The 19,427-nt window shown below is 37.8% G+C and overlaps 1 protein-coding gene across 3 annotated transcripts in view; it reads right to left on the reverse strand.

Annotated features, from left to right (window-relative positions):
• Positions 1 to 546: 546 nt before the first annotated feature.
• The window catches only part of DHX9 (DEAH (Asp-Glu-Ala-His) box helicase 9), a 60,244-nt gene continuing 41,363 nt past the window's right edge, over positions 547 to 19,427 (reverse strand). For 2 of the 3 annotated variants that reach the window (XM_011942109.1, XM_011942110.1), the window contains 14 exons: positions 14,664 to 14,820; positions 12,233 to 12,333; positions 10,914 to 11,127; positions 10,636 to 10,730; positions 10,293 to 10,366; positions 9,015 to 9,167; positions 7,800 to 7,960; positions 6,601 to 6,712; positions 5,784 to 5,945; positions 5,562 to 5,689; positions 4,335 to 4,564; positions 4,068 to 4,183; positions 2,881 to 3,081; positions 547 to 1,232 (listed from right to left, as the gene is read on the reverse strand). In XM_011942109.1, coding sequence (XP_011797499.1) covers positions 866 to 1,232; positions 2,881 to 3,081; positions 4,068 to 4,183; positions 4,335 to 4,564; positions 5,562 to 5,689; positions 5,784 to 5,945; positions 6,601 to 6,712; positions 7,800 to 7,960; positions 9,015 to 9,167; positions 10,293 to 10,366; positions 10,636 to 10,730; positions 10,914 to 11,127; positions 12,233 to 12,333; positions 14,664 to 14,820 — 2,271 coding nt within the window. In that variant the 3' untranslated portion in view covers positions 547 to 865. Of the gene's footprint in view, positions 1,233 to 2,880; positions 3,082 to 4,067; positions 4,184 to 4,334; positions 4,565 to 5,561; positions 5,690 to 5,777; positions 5,946 to 6,600; positions 6,713 to 7,799; positions 7,961 to 9,014; positions 9,168 to 10,292; positions 10,367 to 10,635; positions 10,731 to 10,913; positions 11,128 to 12,232; positions 12,334 to 14,663; positions 14,821 to 19,427 lie in introns of all 3 variants that reach the window. The other variant, XM_011942108.1, reaches the window with a different exon arrangement.

Consider the following 19,427-nt stretch of genomic DNA (forward strand, 5'->3'; position numbering starts at 1 on the left):
TTTGAAAAGGAAACCAAGACAAAAAATATAACTTGCCCAAGATCATCCACATGGTGGAGAAAAGGATTCAGACAGACCCAGTTCTGTCTAATCCAATACCTTTGCCCTCTCCCACTGTATCCTGCTCAAATCAGAAATCTGAAAACTCACTGGAAACTGTAAACTGTTACAAATGTATGGACATCTCTATTAAAGAGGCTTAAGAGTTCTATGGAGTGATTATATTGCTTTTAATTGTCATAGTAGAAACTCACTTAGAAAAGAAAATGCTGGCCTTGGTCTTATTCAAAGACAGAATATGGGAGAAAGCCAAATGTTCAGCCCTAGATCGAAAGTTTTATTCAGGTTTATGTGGCTTGTACACTTGCCAGTATTTACTTCAAAAGGTAACAATTCAACTCCAAGGTGATTTTTCTATTACAAGTAGTATCACTTAGTATACTTCTGAAACATGGTACAACTTCTCTGACATTTAAAATGAACAGATGTAACTGGCATTATAAAATTTTCTAATATATAAGGTCAACAAACAAACTACACGGCAAGTATTCGGTGTAATACTTTATTTTCTACTGTATTAAACGAAAGCCAGGAAAATACCAAGTTATTTAAAGGCAAATCTTTACTCCTTAAAGAAAAAATACAAACTGTGGTATTTTTAAGATAGATCGTTGTATTTTACATAATATAAACAAAATCACTAATGCATCTATAGGCTTGGTTTCCTTAAACTACAATGAACCACAGAATGGGTGAAAATGCATTTACTTTTTGGTGGCAAATAAACATATTGGAAAAAACACGTAACACATAGCATGCCTTTTTTTCCTTACCGTCTACACACAGGAACTGACATAACGAAGATTTAATAGCCACCACCTCCTCTCCCCTGTCCAAAGTAACCAGGTCCATAGGCCCCCCTACCACCTCCTCGCTGGAATCCCCCAGATCCTCTGTAGCCTCCACTAGGCCCTCTGTAGTCTCCTCCAGAGTTGCCTCTAAAGCCACCTCGGGAAACTCCTCTAAAGCCTCCACCAACACCTGGGCCATATCCTGCCCGAAAGGAGTTGGGGCTGCCACCATAGCCTCCGCTACCATAGCCTCCACCACCATAGCCTCCACTGGTATAGCCACCGCCATAGCCTCCACCACTGTAACTAGAACCTCCCCTTCTATATCCGCTTCCATTGTCGTATCGGGCCATCTTGGGAGGACGCGGACCATCTCCATACCTAGGAAAAGCACAAAACCATCACTTCAGCAAAGCATTCTTATTATTTCCCAACTACTCACCAAATACATACATTTAGTTATATTTGAAAATTGAATACATAAAGGGAATGAAGCCAAATGCACAAATCGAAATTGAAACAAAATTGATCTGCTATTCTAAAACAGTCATCAATTATATCCATTTGTTTTTCTGAAGTTCTTTCTGGTTCAATCTCAAAGGTTTTGAATTTTGGCAGTATGTCATTACAACTTTAAGACAGTGCTCTTACTCAGGTTAACAACATAGTGTTCCAAGAAGGCAAGCATTAGGAGAGGGTTCCTGGAGCTGCCAATAAACTATTTGGTCTTTATCACTAAAAGCTGTCCTGCAATAATTCTGAAATACGGTTTTGAAAAATGTCTATCTAATTTTGAAAAATTCTATCTACTACTGTAATTTAGGCCACCACATAGTCCTACACCCTAAACTCTCTTACGTATATCCCTCGCTTTCTCGTTTCTGGACTACTATCCCTCATAGAAACAGATCATATACACAAAGGCTCCTTGCTTACCAGCCCTTCTACCAAAAATAATCTCTCTTCTCCTAAACACCCATGAATACTTCATTTGTTATCTGCCTATGATGCTTACTGAATTATTCTATACATTTAACCACCCAGGAGGGCCACAGTAAAGCATAGTAAGAACAGTTTCAGGAGGCATGTTGCCTGGGTTTGAATCTGGTTCTATCAGTTATTAATTGTATAACCTTGAGTTTTATCTGTGCCCTGTTTCCTTATCTATATTAAAGAGGATGAGGATAACCATCTACCCATCTTACAGACAGACCAAATGCAATAAATCATTTTTGATGAGGAATTAGAGGTCATTTTTGGATAACTGGAAGGATTTTAGTACATTAGCATATTATAGTATTACTAAAACACTTAAGGTTTTGGGGTGTTATTGTGGTATTGTGACCATATTCTTAAAAGATATCAAGTGTATTGATGTAAAATGTGGTAGTGCCTACTACTTCATCACAAATGATTAAGGAAATGTACAAAACGCTGAAAATTAGTCAATCTAAACAAAGACTATATGGCTATACATTGTATCACTCTTCTGCCTTTTTGGCAAGTATCAAGTATTTGTAAATAAAAACTCATGGGCAAAGGAAAAAATTTTAAAACCTGAAGCAAATAAAAATTTTAAGAATTAAGATAAATTTCTCATTTCTTTGCTTTAGGATATCCATGCTCTTAGTTGTTTAAGACAAACAAAAACACATACACATTGGATAAAGACGCAATTTAACATCTCATCAGTATTTTTTCTTTAGAGATGCCAAAACAGTACCATGGAAAAAGGGCTATCCGGGCTGTGTCACTTCCCTGTCATGTGACCTACTCTGAACTACGTATGTGTATTTGTAAGATCCTTTTCTAACACTACCAATATGCACTGATGCGGCAGACCAATTACTAACAAAGGGACTAACAAAAGTAAATGACATTCTTTGTTCTGAGTTTGTCAGACGGAACTAAACTATCTATATCTAGAATTTTACTTAGTAAGGTTTCTATCACTAACTCTAGGAATTCTAGACCTACAAAAGATCTCTCCCCTCTACTTGGTTCAATGAGAAGTTAATATGGTACTTACCGTGTACTGCCAATCATAAGGTTGATACCAGCAGCTGAGGGTCTAGAGATTTGACGGATCATGTTCAGCATACGTTCATTTACAGGGTCCAACTGGCTGATGATAGCAGGTTGTTTGGTTACTTCAACAACCAGAGCCTCCATGGCTGCCCGGAGACCGGTGATACAGGCAGCAGCTTCATGAGATATTTGCAGTTTAATCCTAAAGTGGCGAAAAACATTAAAAATAAGAGAGGGAGTATATGAAGAAAAAGACCATTATCTCTCAACTTCACACATGGCAAGTTAAAGAATAAATTTAACTTCCTAAGCACTAATATTAAAAAAAACTACTTATAATGGCCCCAAACTTAGGCAAACACAGATATGAAGAGCAGTAATAATCAGCACTAGCCTCTTAAAATTCACTGCTACTAGCAGGAATCTTAAGCCATAAAGTCTATCAAGCCTAATAAAATACAAAAATATATGTAATATACAATAAACAAAAAAAAGTCCAGCAATATGGATCATTCAGACTTTATTATTATTATTTTTCTGAGACAGAGTCTTGCTCTGTTGCCCAGGCTGGAGTGCAGTGGCGTGATCTTGGCTCACTGCAACCTCTGCCTCCCAGGTTCAAGTGATTCTCCTGCCTCAGCATCCAGAATAGCTGGGACTACAGGTGTGCGCTACCACACTAGGCTAGATTTTTTGTATTTTTAGTAGAGACAGGTTTCACCATGTTGTCCAGGCTGATCTCGAACTTCCTGAGCCCAAGTGATCTGCGGCACCCAGCCAGATCATCCAGACTTTAAAAGAATGAATTAAGAGACCCAGAATGCTGGCATTTTCTAGGTTTTCAAGAATATGATGGCTGAGCCTACTGACTATCCATTAAGCTCTATTCCATTTTTGCCCAGTGCTTGCCACTAGTTTTGAATCAATATAGAGAGTATGTGAAAGTGTATTCAAGCTTCACTTAGATTGATTCCATAGTGGTGTGCATAGTGGTTAGACATGGCTCAAATTTCTAATGCATCTGCTTCTACTGGTATCCGTTTAAGTATATAGTATGCAATTAAGTTAGATATAATTAGTGTCTATTTAAGTTATAATTAGTATATAATTAAGTTAGATTAGCAGTTGAATTCCATCATATTATAATTCTAAGAATTCAGTTTGGAGTTCACATCTGAAAATCCGTACCAGTCATCTACAAGCACAATCTGCCCATCAGATTGGACCTTCTTGGAGGCAAACAGAAGCAACTGCAGGGGTGTGACTAAAGTCATGCCTTTAGCAGAGATGGCTCGAGTTCGAATCTGCAAATGGAGAAAGAGACAGTACAAAATGGTTGACATTCCAACTTCCAAATACTGCCATATACTGTGCTTTAAAAATCAAAATTCATATTCCTAATGATTGTGAAGACAATTTCAACTTTCAATGTTAACTTCTGTAGTCTTTTCTTACCTTTTCACCAAATACAAAGAAGGGAGATGGGTACTTCATGTCTTGGCTACTAAAAGGACAATTAACAGATGATTTGTGGATAAGTGCATTACGTCCTTCAGTGGTGAGAATCTTTCTCTTTTCCTTATGATAGCATACATTGGGGTACACACCAAAGGCCAGGAGGGAGATAACAACATCCAAATTATTATCTGGTCCAGTGTTAGTAAACACTTGTGTCAACAAACAATCTGTTAAGAGGAGCAGAGTGAAAAGAAAAATCAGATAACTGGCTGATCTTCACATTACATGCAAACTATTCAAGAAAATTCAGAGAACTGACTCTTCCTCTCTTCACATAACCTGTCTGTAAAACTTTCTCATCTGCTACTCTTCAATAGCTGTTAGTTGTAGAGAAGACGGAATGATAATCTAAGAGGACACCTACTGGAATGAAGGTTGACGTTTTTACCCAGTCTACACTTTATGAGTACTTAGCTACTGACTGGAAAGCATGACAGTCAACCGCTGAAAGCACAGATATATTTTGTTCTAGACAAACGAGTTCTAGTCTTATAACCTCCTAATTGGATAAATTAAAGACAATTTATACCTTGGTGCCTGCTTCATTACCTATAAAATGCATCTCAAGACTCTAGTGCATAAAAAGTTTTCCCTCTTATAATTTTGAGGAAAAACTAACATTTCGGCTGGCTTATGACAGAAAAGAACCACTCACTACTCTGTTAAGTTATTCCAATCACAGCCGTTAAAAATTTACCAACTTGCCCAACTACCTTCTGTCTCTCAACAGTCTTATTTCTGGTTATGCATTCCAGTTCTCAATGTTTTAGGAAATAATTCTATATTTTAACCTAGTTGGAAAAGAAGAGTACTATAGCTCATCTTTATATCAAGAAACATGAGTTGTTTTTTTCTACGTTAGATGTCATAAGATCCTCTAATCATCTGTACACCAAAAGTATAAATTAAAGCCATTTAAAATTTAATGTGGTGGAATTTACTCTTCAAGTCTAAATGCTAATCAATTACTTTGCAAACCACTATAAGGTTATCAGCAAAGTACTCATTCTGGGAGCTAGACTAGTATCCATGAGAACTAAGAAATAGTTGGGAATATATAAAAATCATAGGGTCTAAAATTTGAAGCTAAAATACACTTTGCTGTCAATTTGCATGTACTATATAAATGTCACTTTAAAGACATCTTAAGAATGGGAGTCTTACCTTCTGGAAACCCAGAATTAATCAAAATCTCTTTGAGTTGAACTTTGGCTTCCCAAGTCATTCTTAGTGTGGCCATATTAAGTCTTTTGTGCTCACAAAAACGTATCTCTGCTTCTTCTCCACCCATTCTAAAATAAATTGGTATGAGAAATCATTCTCTAAGACCCGGGAACTAAATACAAATGAGAAACTACAGACAGCTCACCCAAATCTTACTCATACCTAGCATCATCCCAGGCTTGGAATACTGATAAAAGGGCTACGTGATCAGAAAATCTGTTTCCAGCAAAATTTCGATGGATATAGCCCAGCCGCTTTCCTTCATTGATGAAAGGTTCTGGAAAGCAGGTAGCAGCAGCAATGGTACAGATAGCATCTCCCACGCTGAAATACACAGACAGTTAAATTCAGACTAGATCACAATATTGTTGCCAGCAGCTCAGGTAGTACTGTCGACTGTGGGTTGCAGTCTTGATGGCTACGATTCTACTTTTATTTTCAATGAAATTGGCTTAACAAAGAACTTTACAGCTGCTCTCTTCAGAATCAGAAAGAAAAAAAAAGGTGCTCTGACGCTCCAATGGTCATGTACTTACCATAAATTATGACCAAGTATATTTTTCCTTTTATATTCTCTCTTCCTCATCATTCCAAATCTCTTAATCTTCAACATTTTCTGATAAAATTAACCTCTTTTCCTGATGCTGCTCTTTCAAGACCAACTATTAATAACGAGGGACCCTCCCACCCTGGCCTCCCAAAGTGCTAGGATTAAAGGTGTGAGCCACATTGCCTGGCCTGCTTACTTTTTACTTATGAGAAATCAGTGCCCGTTTCCCCATGTTGGGCCCAGATATCCATCTACTGGAACTGTACATTTTTTTCATGTTACACTTCTCTCAATATTTAGGTATGTCACTTCCCTTAAGAACATTCAGGATTTTTTTCTTTTATCTGAGCCAATACTGCTTTTACAGGGAGAAGAAGATTCAGAAATTATTCTGCCACTTAACAAAGAGAAATAAAACAAAGCACTTACTAGAAAATACACCCCATTATCATCATTTTCCCAAAACGAGGCTCAATGGGGAGTTTAGCCAGGATTCGTCCCAAAGGAGTCAACTCATCATTGGCATCTAATGCATCAAGCTCTGTGGGGAGATAGTTTTTTGTGAGTAGAAACAAATGAACACTAATTTTAGGCAGACAAAACATTACTTTCTAACTTAAGGTTAAGACAGTTTAGACTTCCTCTTCTGTCAAGCCAATTGCTAGTACCATGTCTATAGCCAACAATTCTCTTTACTCAAAAATAGAACAAAATCAAAATCTAGGGTGCTCAACATAAGGAAGGTACTACAACTATATCCTGTATGTTATAAAAACAAATACAATTCATATTAAGTCTATAAATACAGTATTAACTATAATAGCAGCATAAGTTTCTATATGCCATAAGAAGTCTGACACTCAACTGTTAATGTTTTGGGAAAAAAAAAAAATCTGGAGAAAATTCTGAAGTTACATAGCAGATAAATGCTAGATTCAAAATTCAAATTCAGATCTAGCTCCAATGCCCGTAATTTTCACTGCACTATTTTCACTGCTTCTAAAACAACTTTAGCAAGAAAACATAAATGTTCCAGGCTGGACATGGCTCACGTCTGTAATCCCAGCACTTTGGGAGGCTGAGGTGGGTGGATCACTTGAGGTAGGGAGTTTCAGACCAGCCTGGCCAACATGGTGAAACCCCGCCTCTACTAAAAATACAAAAATTAGCCAGGTGTGGTGGTGTATGCCTGTAGTCTCAGCTACTCGGGAGGCTGAAGCAGAAGAATGGCTTGAACCTGGGAGGTGGAGGTTGCAGTGAGCTGAGATCACGCCACTGCACTCCAGCCTGGGCAATGGAGCGAGATTCCGTCTCAAAAAAGTTATGAGAGATTCATATGAAATTGTGTGGGTATCATGAGTAAGTTATGTTCTGATCTTTAGTACATAGTTAAGAGATGCCTTTTTAAGTTTTCTTTTGTAAAGTAAGACTCACTGTCCCTTTCTTCCCTCTCATTACTCATTAGAACAGTGACTATATTAAGTACCTAAGGTAAGACTGGAAGCCTTACTATTATTATCACAGACCTGTTGACTACATCTTGATTCATTTGTTAAGTGTTATCTGCCAGGATAAGACATATGGTATGATTAATATCTGTGTCAAGTAGGTTTGTATTTGTTAAGTACCTCTAAGAGTGTGTTCTGCTTCAATCACAGCATCCAAAGGGGGAGGTTCAATTGCTTTGGCCAGAAATTGGCCAATTCCTCCCAGACGCAGAAGTTTTATGCTAAGAGCAATTTCATGCAATGGTGTTCGGAACATCTCTGGTGTCATGTGGGTTTCAAGTCTGAGAGAAAACAAGCATAAAATAACCATCCTCCTTGTGTATACACAGATGCTAGTTTAATAAACTTTTTGCAGCAAGGTAATCAGGGAGAGAGCTGCCCTTTCCTCATCCTTTTATTTTACATTTATCATCGAACCTTTTATCATTCACTATACACACTACTGACAAAATTTAATCTGGTTGCATAGTGGTTTCTGACTTATCCTCACAGCTTAATGGCCTTTCCAGCTGAGAAGAAAAATGAAAAAATTATCCAAAATCTTGAATGCTATTACCTTCACCCATGGTCTCTTCAGGCCTTGCCTGCTGACAAACATGGGCTAAAAACGACAACACTTTTTGTAGGATAACTCATACTAACACTTCTCTACAACCTCCCACCTTCCTAGTTCATGTAATTTTAGTGCCACTAGAAAGGCTCTTACAGATGTAATTCTTTAAAATCCAAAACTTTTTGACTTCTGACATGACACTTAAAGGAAATGCTCACTAGAGCGTTTTGGATTTCATATTTTCAGATTAGGGATGCCAAACTGGTAAATACAATGCAAATATTACAAATAAATAAAAATTCACTTCTGGTCCCAAGTATTTCAGTTTTAAAAGAGGTATTTGACCTATATAAATTAACAATAGCAAACACTTATTGGGAGATCATGATGTACCAGACACTGATTATTAACTCATTTAATTCTTACACTAATCCTATGGGTTAGGCATTATTTACCATATTCTTTTTACAACAGAGGAAACAAGAGAGATTTAGTAACTTAGTATTTTATAGAATGAGGAAAACGCAGGCTTAAGGAGTAACCACTTAGTGCTATACAACATATTAGACACAAATACTACTAAAATCTAGGTCTCTATATTTCTAATTCTGGCTTATTCTCTATAAATGATTCATGATGAAGATTATTAAGAAACATTTACACCTGATTCCAACATGGCTGGCAAAACTTAGATCAGCTTAAACTGGCAGGTTTACATAACTGCATATGTCTGTCCCTACAGAGAACAGAACCCCTTATTAAAGGTCAAGAATTGGTCTTACCTCTCAAAACGAGCTCGGCTGCACAGGTGAAAGCAGAATCCAGGCCGTACTCGGCCAGCTCGCCCTTTCCGCTGCTCAAGGTTTGTTTTTGATGCCCATACTGTAGCATAATTGGTCATATTGTTGTGAGCAGTGAAGAGTTTCACTTTCTGCCTACGTAGGAAAGACTGGTTAATTCTAAGACTCATGTGTATTATCAATAACTATTACATATCCACTAAGTAGTGAATCCTTTCCACTATGTAGTTAAAGTCGTGCTTACTTGTGATGTCTATTCATGAATGGCACAAGTAAAAATTAGCAATTTGACTGCTCACTCCTAGTTGTCAACCTACTAAAAGGCAATGTAACATCCACCTGCCACTTACCAGCTGAACTGCCTTCGCCAAACTTTCTATGCCATTACCTACCTTATAAGAGGTTTTTATTTTTTTTTGTAAACATTAACAAATGCAAAGCATTTAAATGGAATATGGCACATACACAAAATAAAATAATTATTTAAGTCATCTCTACTCCAAAGTTTAGTGTAACTTTTAGGGTATCTATATGTAGTGGTGACTGTGTGGTCCTTCTGAACCCCCAAGCAACCTCAGATTCCTTCAACGTTACATACAGAGACAGCTGCCACTAAACTACTGGGACTGGGCACAGAATGCTATTCAACATTTCCTAAAATGGATGTTGGCAGCAAATTGTTTTCACTGTCAGGACACAGTGAAACTAAGGAATTATACAGAGAAGTCATATGGCATAAGTTGGCCAGATATAACCAAGTTTCAACATTTTTGTCCTTTCAACTGATTACCATGTGATTCCTGTATCTATACAGAATGCCTCCTGGCATATTTTCCAGGCTCATCTCATACCAAAATGAAGACCTTTAATCCATAAAGGAGGGTCCTTCAAGGTAGGATATTTGTCATGTGCTAAACGCTGGTTATCTTTATTCATCAAATAGCATGCTATAGTATGGCAGAGATCAATGGAAATACCCAATGGGAAATAAGCGAAACACCAGCAGCCAAGAGCAATGAGAAGTAATCATCAGTTACAGTTTGAAGCTCTGTCACTTTCTACCATAACTGATTTGCAGTAATCAACACAAGTAACTACTCTTTAATTATCAATTACTTATAATGCTATATAGATTCACAATAATTTTGGGGATATAAGAACACAGGAGTTTAAAAATAAGGTGTTTTTGATTCTGTTAACTGGTAAGAAGTTTCCAGTTGGTAATACTGGAACAGGCAAATAGGTTTCCCAGTAACTTACTTGCAGGAGTCAATGACATAAACAACATCATTTATGGTAATGCTTGTTTCAGCAATATTTGTGGACAAAATAACCTGTGAAGAAAGAAAAATTACATTCTTATTATATACTTGCAAGGACTTATTTCCTTATGTAACAAATGACAAGAAAATTACAGAAGTCCTAAAAACATCACCCAATAACTGATTAATGAACCATCTATTAAGCTCAGAAAGAGAAGACTCCTTTTTTCTTCCTCAATTCAGATGGGTTACAATTTTTTGGTTAGCTCTTTGAAGGCCTGTAACATTTGTTTAGTATCTACCTCACTTCCAGTCCCAACACTGTAATGTTTAATATTTACCTTGGTTACTCCAACTGGTACTGGATCAAACACTTTGCGCTGTTCCTCTCGAGGAATCTGAGAATGCAGAGGTAGAATCTGATACCGATGGCTTCCTATATAACAATACAGAACAATCAGGGACTAAAAACAGGAGCTGGTTTCAAACAGCTCTCCATTATACATACTTCTATTCAAAAGTAGAGGCAACATAAAATTTTGTTTTCACATACTGGCTAAGGCACTAGCAAAAACATTCATTTTCACTCTCAAATACGTGAGAATTCAAAGATTCATACCAAAATGTGGATTCATTTCCAAATGCTTCTGCATAGTATAAATCAAATTCCAGCCAGGCAAAAAAACCAACACAGCTCCGGGAACATTAAGGGTTTCGATGTACTTAAGTAGAGCTTCGATGAGTTCAAAAGGAGTCTCCTTTTCATTCAGTTGAGACATGCTCAACCTTGTTTCTGGACCATATTCATCACCACAGATCAAGTTGCAATTTGCCTATAAAAAACAGGGAGACATATTTTGATTGTCTCAGTTACTACAGCTCATGAGATAAGTCTTCTAGATTTCTTCCACTGACTCTAATGACTTGTAATGTCATTATTTATTCTAGTTGACTAGTCACACTACAGAATACAGAAGAAATTTAATTTCCAAAAACACAGAGCTTACATCAATATACTGAACTTTTCTACTAACTAGTACTTCTCACAGGATAGGACTAAAACTCAAGCACAAACTTTTAAATTTGACTCAAACCTCTCATGGAGCCTTCTACTGAGTATATTTCTTTTTTACCGTTACTGAAATAATGCGGTATTTTCCAAAAAGGTCACATTAGAATCAATGATAAAACAAGTTGAGAAAGTTGTTACAATTGTTTTTTCCCTGCTAAATTTTCTAATCTGCTATTCATTTACATCTTCAGATCTTTTGATTAAAAAGATATTATCTTAGGTTTTCTAGCAAATTCTGTATTGCTGGCTGGCTCAGTCTATATTTCCAGATAATTCATTCTTATACTATCATTTGTCCAACTCGCAAGCACTACAAAGTAAGTCTTTCCTGTTTCTCCTAGGAAATCCCTCATTGCTCCCTGATTTAATACTCCGTCCACCTGATAATGTCATCTCCAGTCTCTTGTAGCTAAAGCTATAGCTGCTGTCTCTTAAACTTTATTGTATATACAGATCACTTGGGGATCTTGTTAAACTGTAGATTCTGATTCAGTAGATCTAGGGTGGGGCACAGGATTCTGCCTTTCTACCAGTTTCCTAGGTGCTGCAGCCTACTGAAAACACTTTGAGTAGCAAAACCTTATACAATAGTGTTGTCTCTAACCATGCCTGGCCTTTAAACATCGTATTCTTTCTTCTTTTTCTTTTGACCTTTACGCCAGAAATAATTTAACTCGTGATAGAAAACAGCTTGTCACTGAACCTGGAATTTTTTGCAGTAAAATACATCAATTAATCCAAAGGCAGACATTACAGTTTTTTAAAAAGTTTTCTGTAATGCTAATACACTGCATGTTACATTAACTCATTTTTTCTCTGCATTGACAATTTGCCCATAATGGAAATTCTTCATGAAATTCACTTACATCATCATCCTCACCACCATCATCATCCTTATCCTTCTTCTTCTTGTCTTTTGGTGGAGGAACAAAGTGGGTCATCTGAATGCAGTCTTCCAGAAAATATTCTGCCAGGGACAATCCAGTCAGGTTAAGTACTATCAACTTTCACAATGGGGCAGACTCAAATTCATTTGCTAATTAACAGTTCAAAACTACTTTAATACCCCTCCAGTCTAATTCTTCACAAATGCCAAAAAATTCCAGTAGCAATAACCTTATTTTCCGAATCAAACTCAGTGTTTCCCTCTCTTAGACACTGAAGGAGAGTGAGGTATCTTTTATACATGTTCCTACAGCCAGTTGGGGTATCCTCTGTGTATTAACATTCAACCAAACATTTATCTATACATTTCCATTGTGTGGGAGTTATACATGAAAGAAGTAACTTCAATACAATATACCATAGTCCATCCTTCCTCTATCAGTAGGCACACACAAAATGGCTTCTAGTTAATCTGAAGAAGGATCTCAATGCAAGGACTGGAAGATCTGTTGATCAATTATGCTCGAGATTCTCAGATGGCCCCAGAATGTCTTTTTATAATCGAAACATCCTCTATATCCAAGACTCCCAAAGTGCCATTCTCATCACATCATATTTAAGGGCATATCCTATCAATATGACTTACTCCTCATGATGTTAAAACTTGATCACCTGTGGTAGTGCCTGCCAAGTTTCTCCACCGTAAAGTTACTCATTTTCCCTTCTTCCCACACTGTACTCTTCAGAAGTTATTAAACACAGCCCACTCGAGGCTTAGGTAGTTCAGGCCCACTTGTTTGAAAAGTGGGGAGACCATTTACATAAATTATTTAAAATTCTTTTGTAAGAGACACTTGTCGCTATTCTTTTTATTAAACTACTTATTTACATATCAGTATAGACACATAAGGAAACCATGTATAGACACATAAAAAACCATGTTTTTTTTTTCCTCAAACTGTTCTAGCTTTGGCCATTGGGAGCTCTTTCAAGTTGGCTCCTGTGTCTCCTTATCCCCATCGTTATGGGCTTTTAGGCACTTCCTTACTTTAAGGAACAAGATGTTCCAGGCTCATTTTTGTATATACTGTTTCATCCTAGAAGCAGCCATTTCTCTGGTTCCTTTAACTGGAGAAGGGCATTAAACACAAAATCTGGATGTGGGGCATATCTCTATCTATTTGGTGTCACTGCCTCTACTCCCACTCAGCACACAGAGATAGGAAAAAATGTGTATGTATACTAACACATGTATCCACATCTACCTGTAATTATTTCTGTATCTATCCATTTGTATCTCCATTTAGCTAAACACAGTTCATACTGATCTCTTTGAGTATAATCCAGTACCATATGGTTTGTTCTGGCAATCCCACTTATTCTTAACTTCTCTTTCTAGTAGTAAGAAACTGAGCTCCCACCACTTGCCATTCATTTACTTGTATGTCAATTCCAGTACACATGTTCAGCAGTTTTAGAATTAACCTGGTTGAATTACACTGGCTTAGCCGTAACATCACTTCACATCTATCTACACTGTTTCTCTCTTATTTTCATGCCCTCAATTAGAATGTGCCATAATTCTTTTTATTCCCCCACAGCTACCAGATGACTATCCTAGAAAACTGTGATAACAACTCCTAAAGATAGCAAAGAAGGCTGGGCACAGTGGCTCTAGACTGTAATCCCAGCACTTTGGGAGGCTGAGGCAGGCTGACTGCCTGAGTTCATGACTTTGAGACCAGCTTGGGCACCATGGTGAGACCTTTTCTCTACAAAATATACAGAAATTAGCCAGGCGCGGCGGTGTGCACCTGTAGTCCTGGGTACTCAGGAAGCTGAGATGGGAGGACTGGTTGAGCCTGGGAGCCAGAGGTTGCAGTGAGCCATTGCACCACTACACTCCAGTCTGGGCGACAGAGTGAGACCCTGTCTTAGAAAAACAAAAAGATACTAAATAACTCACTTATCAGAAATATATAACCTTGATATACATCCCTTAATCTTAATTCAAAATCTAGTTGCTCAGGCTCTAAAAAGGATTCTTAATTTGATCCTGGCTGCGTAAACTTTTAATAGTAATTCCTATAATTACCTATACACCACAGTGATTTCCCTTTGACCATACATTTTAATTTTTAAAAGTTTGGCTTCATAAGTAAAGGCCTGGAAACTTACGGGATATGCAAGCTACTCAAGTAGTAAATGAAACCTGGTCTCATTTCTCAGACTGTACTCACTACTGTATAAAATTACAGACAAGAAACTCCTCAAATATGCTACGATACACTTGATACTATAATTTGGTCTGTATTTTAAGTATTCTTTAAATTATACCTCCAATCTCCAGGATTAAGAAAATACAAACCCTACTGTACAAAAGCTGTTCCTATACCGCCCCCACAATATTACCTTGAACTGGGTAAGTCCTCCCATAAACTTCAATGATGGGGCAATTGAAGAAATATTCACAGAACATGCTGGTATCAATAGTAGCGGACATAAGAACAATGCGAACTTCAGGATAAGCCTGAACCACATCACGCAGTACTACCAGAAGGAAGTCAGTCTATTAAAACACAAACAAAATGTTTGAAATTACATTAAGTTTATACAACAAGCTACCCCTAAAAGAGTTATACAGCCTCATCAATTAAATTCAGTTTCTTAGATGGCTCATAAGTGCAAGATAAAGGATCACAGTGGGTCCTTTATCAATTTTTAAGATATCAGTAACAGTTTTTAAGAACAGTTGTAGCCTAACAGTTGTGGAGATTAGAAATGAGTGCTATTGGCCGGGCTCGGTGGCTCACACCTGTAATCCCAGCATTTTGGGAGGTCAAGGCGGGTGGATCATCTAAGGTCAGGCGTTCGAGACCAGCCTGACCAACATGGAGAAACCCTGTCTCTACTAAAAATACAAAATTAAGCCCAGTGTGGTGGCACATGCCTGTAATCCCAGGTACTCGGGAGGGTGAGGCAGGATAATCACTTGAACCCGGGAGGGAGAGGCTGCGGTGAGCCAAGCCATATTGGCCAGGCTGGTCTCAAACTCCTGGCCTCAAGTGATCCATCCGCCTCAGCCAACTGTATTTTTAAATTTTACTTACTTTATGGGAATGCATATTTTATGCTGTGTTGGGATTTCCTTTTTTACATACAACAGCATTGCTAAGAACTTCAGGAGACAATGCTTAACTATTTTCCTAAGTGGTTCCATTATTTATACATCCCCATGAGCAGTGACTGGATAAGTGATCCTGCTGATTCATACTCTCCAACAATTTTAGTGTCACTTTTTATTAAATAAATGGATATAAAGCAGTGTCTTGTTGTGATCTAGACCTACACTTTCCTATTAGTCCCAACGAGATTATCTCCATATTTATTAGCCAAATGTTTCCTCTTCTATAAATTGCCTGTATTTTTGCTCATTTTTCTAAGTTGTTTAAACTTTTCTTATTGATTTGTAGAAGTTGCTTATATATTCCTATACTAACATATTGGAATCTTCAAGCTTGTGGTTTTCCTTAAAGTATCTTCTGATTAAACAAATGACCTTAATTTTAATATAGAAGAAAACATTGATCTTTTATTTCAAGGTTAGTGCATTTCATGCTTTCAGCAATCCTTTCAGAAGGTTTAAGATTATGCTGCCCCGGCCGGGCGCGGTGGCTCAAGCCTGTAATCCCAGCACTTTGGGAGGCCGAGACGGGCGGATCACGAGGTCAGGAGATCGAGACCATCCTGGCTAACACGGTGAAACCCCGTCTCTACTAAAAATACAAAAACTAGCCGGGCGAGGTGGCGGGCGCCTGTGGTCCCAGCTACTAGGGAGGCTGAGGCAGGAGAATGGCATAAACCCGGAAGGCGGAGCTTGCAGTGAGCTGAGATCAGGCCACTGCACTCCAGTCCGGTCGACAGAGCGAGACTCCGCCTCAAAAAAAAAAAAAAAAAAAGATTATGCTGCCCAATACAGTAGCTTTAATCTGAATTGAGATGTACTCTAAATGTAAAACACATACCAAATTTTGAAGACATCATATGAAGAAAAATAATGCAAAATATCTCAAATGTAACTTTTAAAATTAACTGCGTGTTGTAAATATTTTAGATATTCTGGGTTAAATATGTTTAATTTCACCTTTTTAAACGTATTAGAAAAAATTAAATTATCTATGTGGCTTATATATTTCTTTGGGACAGTATTGTCTAGAAGACGCTTATTTATATTTTTGCATTTTCTACTTCAGTGTTTGAAAAACTCACGTCAACATATTTAAAGTTCTCAATCTATATGGAGTTCATTTTTGTACTTAGTTATGAGGTAGGGAACCGATTTCAACTACTTTGAAATAAACATTAGTTTCCAGTTTCATTTACTTAATTGCTTATTCCCTTTCTCACTGATCTGACATGCCACCACTGACTGTCTCCTAACAATGTTGCATGTAACATACAACATACAATGTACTTTTGTGCCCTGCCTTATCCCATTTGTCAACTCATGTACCTCACTGTCTCGATTATTTTAGCTTCAAAACAAGTCTTGTTATCTGTAAGGAAAGATTCTCCATTCTGCTCTTCTTTAGAAGTACTGGCTATTTGGGGCCATAAATCTATCTTTTTAAGTATTTATAATCACCTCATCAAGTTATATGGAAAACCTTGCTGGGATTTTAATTAGAATTGCATTCAAAATGTGAATCAACTTGAAAATAATTGATATGCTATGAAATCCTTCTATATATAAACATGGTCTTTTCTTTTTCAGTGTTCTGTAATAAAACATTTTTCTTGTAGAGATCTTACATGTTTTTGTTGTTTATTCTTAGGTACTGAAAACTTTGATTACAGAACTAGGTAAGATTCTTGATAGAGAACGTGAAAAGTCTCTGTAGGCAGGGCACGGTGGCTCATGCCTGTAAATCCCAGCACTTTGGGAGGCAGAGGCAGGCGGATCACCTGAGGTCAGGAGTTCGAGTCCAGCTTGGACATGGTGAAACCCCGTCTGTACTAAAAATACAAAAAGTAGCCAGGTGTGGTGGTGGGCACCTACAATCCCAGCTACTTGTAGGTTGAGGCAGAATTGCTTGAACTCGGGGGTGGAGGTTGCAGTGAGCTGAGATGCAGCAACTTTAGCCTGCGCAGAAGAGTGAAACTCCAAGACAAGACCGGACCAAACCAGGCCAAACCACCTAAGACCAGTTAGGACTGGACTGAACCAGACCAGACCGGACCGAACCGGAAATGACCAGACAAGACTGGTCAAGACCAGACCAAACTGGACAGGACTGGACTGGACAAGGTTTCACTGTGAATAGTACACAGACCTCGAGAGACCCATTCACCTCAGCCTCCCAAAGTGCTAGGATTACAGGCGTGAGTCACCATGCCTGGCCCAGACTTACTTACATCCTAAGTCTTTTAAGCTGACCAAAACCACTTACTGTTTTACAAAAATACCAAGGATAATCCATGACATTATTCCAGTGTTTGGAGTAATTTAAACCCTAAGAACATAGCTACATTAACCAATCTTATTTGCTTTAGCTTAGTTTTGCCAAAACTCAAGATGTTTAACAAGAACAGATAAAAAAGAGGAGAAATTTTTAAGAAATGCTTTGAGGCCAGGAGGGTGGATCACCTGAGGTTAGGAGTTTGAGACCAGCCTGGCCAACGTGGTGAAATCCTATCTCTACTAAAAATACAAAAAATTAGCCAGGCCTGGTGGCAGGCACCTGTAATCCCAGCTACTTGGGAGGCTGAGGCAAGGAGAATCGCTTAAACCTGGGAGGCAGAGGTTGCAGCGAGCCAAGATCGCACCATTGCACTCTAGCCTGGGTAATAAGGCTGAGACTCCGCCTCAAAAAAATAAAAAAATAAAAAAAGTGTTACAGATTATCATAAGATCTAAAATCCAAATCCTTTTATTAACCTTATTTTAAATTTTATTAAATAGAAAGTACATCAAATAATGTCACATTTCAAGCATAACAGTTAAATTTTTTTGACTGTTATGCTTGAAATCGGGAAATTCCCAATCCCTGGACACTACTGATTTGTCACCACAGATCAGATTTGCTTTTTTCTAAAATTTCATATGCATAAAATTATATGGTAGGTATTCTTGTCTCTAGCTTATTTCTTTTAGAAAAATGTTTTAAAATTCATCCATACTGATGGATGAATCAGTACTTTATTTCTTTTTGTTGCTAAGTACTATTCAATTTTATGACTTGTGACATTATGAAATATATATTTGGTCTTTGACCCCCTTTCCTGGCATGTAACTCCTAAAATACTTAGAAACTCTGAAGTTATGTCTTGTGTTTGCTAATGATTGACTGAACTTACGGCTGATAGCCCCTGGGTAACTTCAGGATGGGGAATGGGAGAAGAAAAAAAAAAAAAGAAATGCTTTGAGTCACAGTTGACAGTTTATATAAGCATGCTGCCCATGCACTGAAACCTTTGAAAGACACTATACCACTTGGCTTGGATATTGTTTCATATCACCTAATTGCATAGCAAGTTGATTTTACACAGGTTTTGCCAAGGACAAAAGAGGGAGGGGTGGAAATAAATTCTAGTTTCCTCCTAATTTTGGCATGATTCTCGTTAACATCTGAAAAGATCAGAGCTGAAAGCATCTAAAAAGACTCTTAATTATAGGCTGGGCACAATGGCTCATGTCTGTAATCTCAGCATTTTGGGAGGCTAAGGCGGGTGGATCACCTGAGGTCAGGAGTTCGATACCAGCCTGACCATCATGATGAAACCCTGTCTCTACTGAAAATACAAAAATCAGTCAGGCATGGTGTCCCAGCTACTCAGAAGGCTGAGGCAGAATTGCCTGAATGCGGGAGGCGGAGGTTGCTGTGAGCCAAGATTGTGCCACTGCACTCCAGCCTGGGTGACAGAGTGAGAATCTGTCTCAAAAAAAACAAAAACGAAAAACCATTATAAAATCTATCATAAACTTCCAATTCAAGGAAAAACGAATCATAACAATTCCATTAGCTATTTAGTCATAACTCATTAGTTCAATTGCTGAATTATGCCAGCTATTACTGCAGTTATACTTTACGACATAGGTCTTCACCTCCAGAATGCTTTGTGTAAAGTTTAATACAGAAAAAAAAAAAAAGATTGAATACTTTACGACATAGGTCT

This window comes from Colobus angolensis, unplaced genomic scaffold (assembly GCF_000951035.1).
Source record: "Colobus angolensis palliatus isolate OR3802 unplaced genomic scaffold, Cang.pa_1.0 Scaffold206, whole genome shotgun sequence".
Taxonomy (NCBI): domain Eukaryota; kingdom Metazoa; phylum Chordata; class Mammalia; order Primates; family Cercopithecidae; genus Colobus; species Colobus angolensis.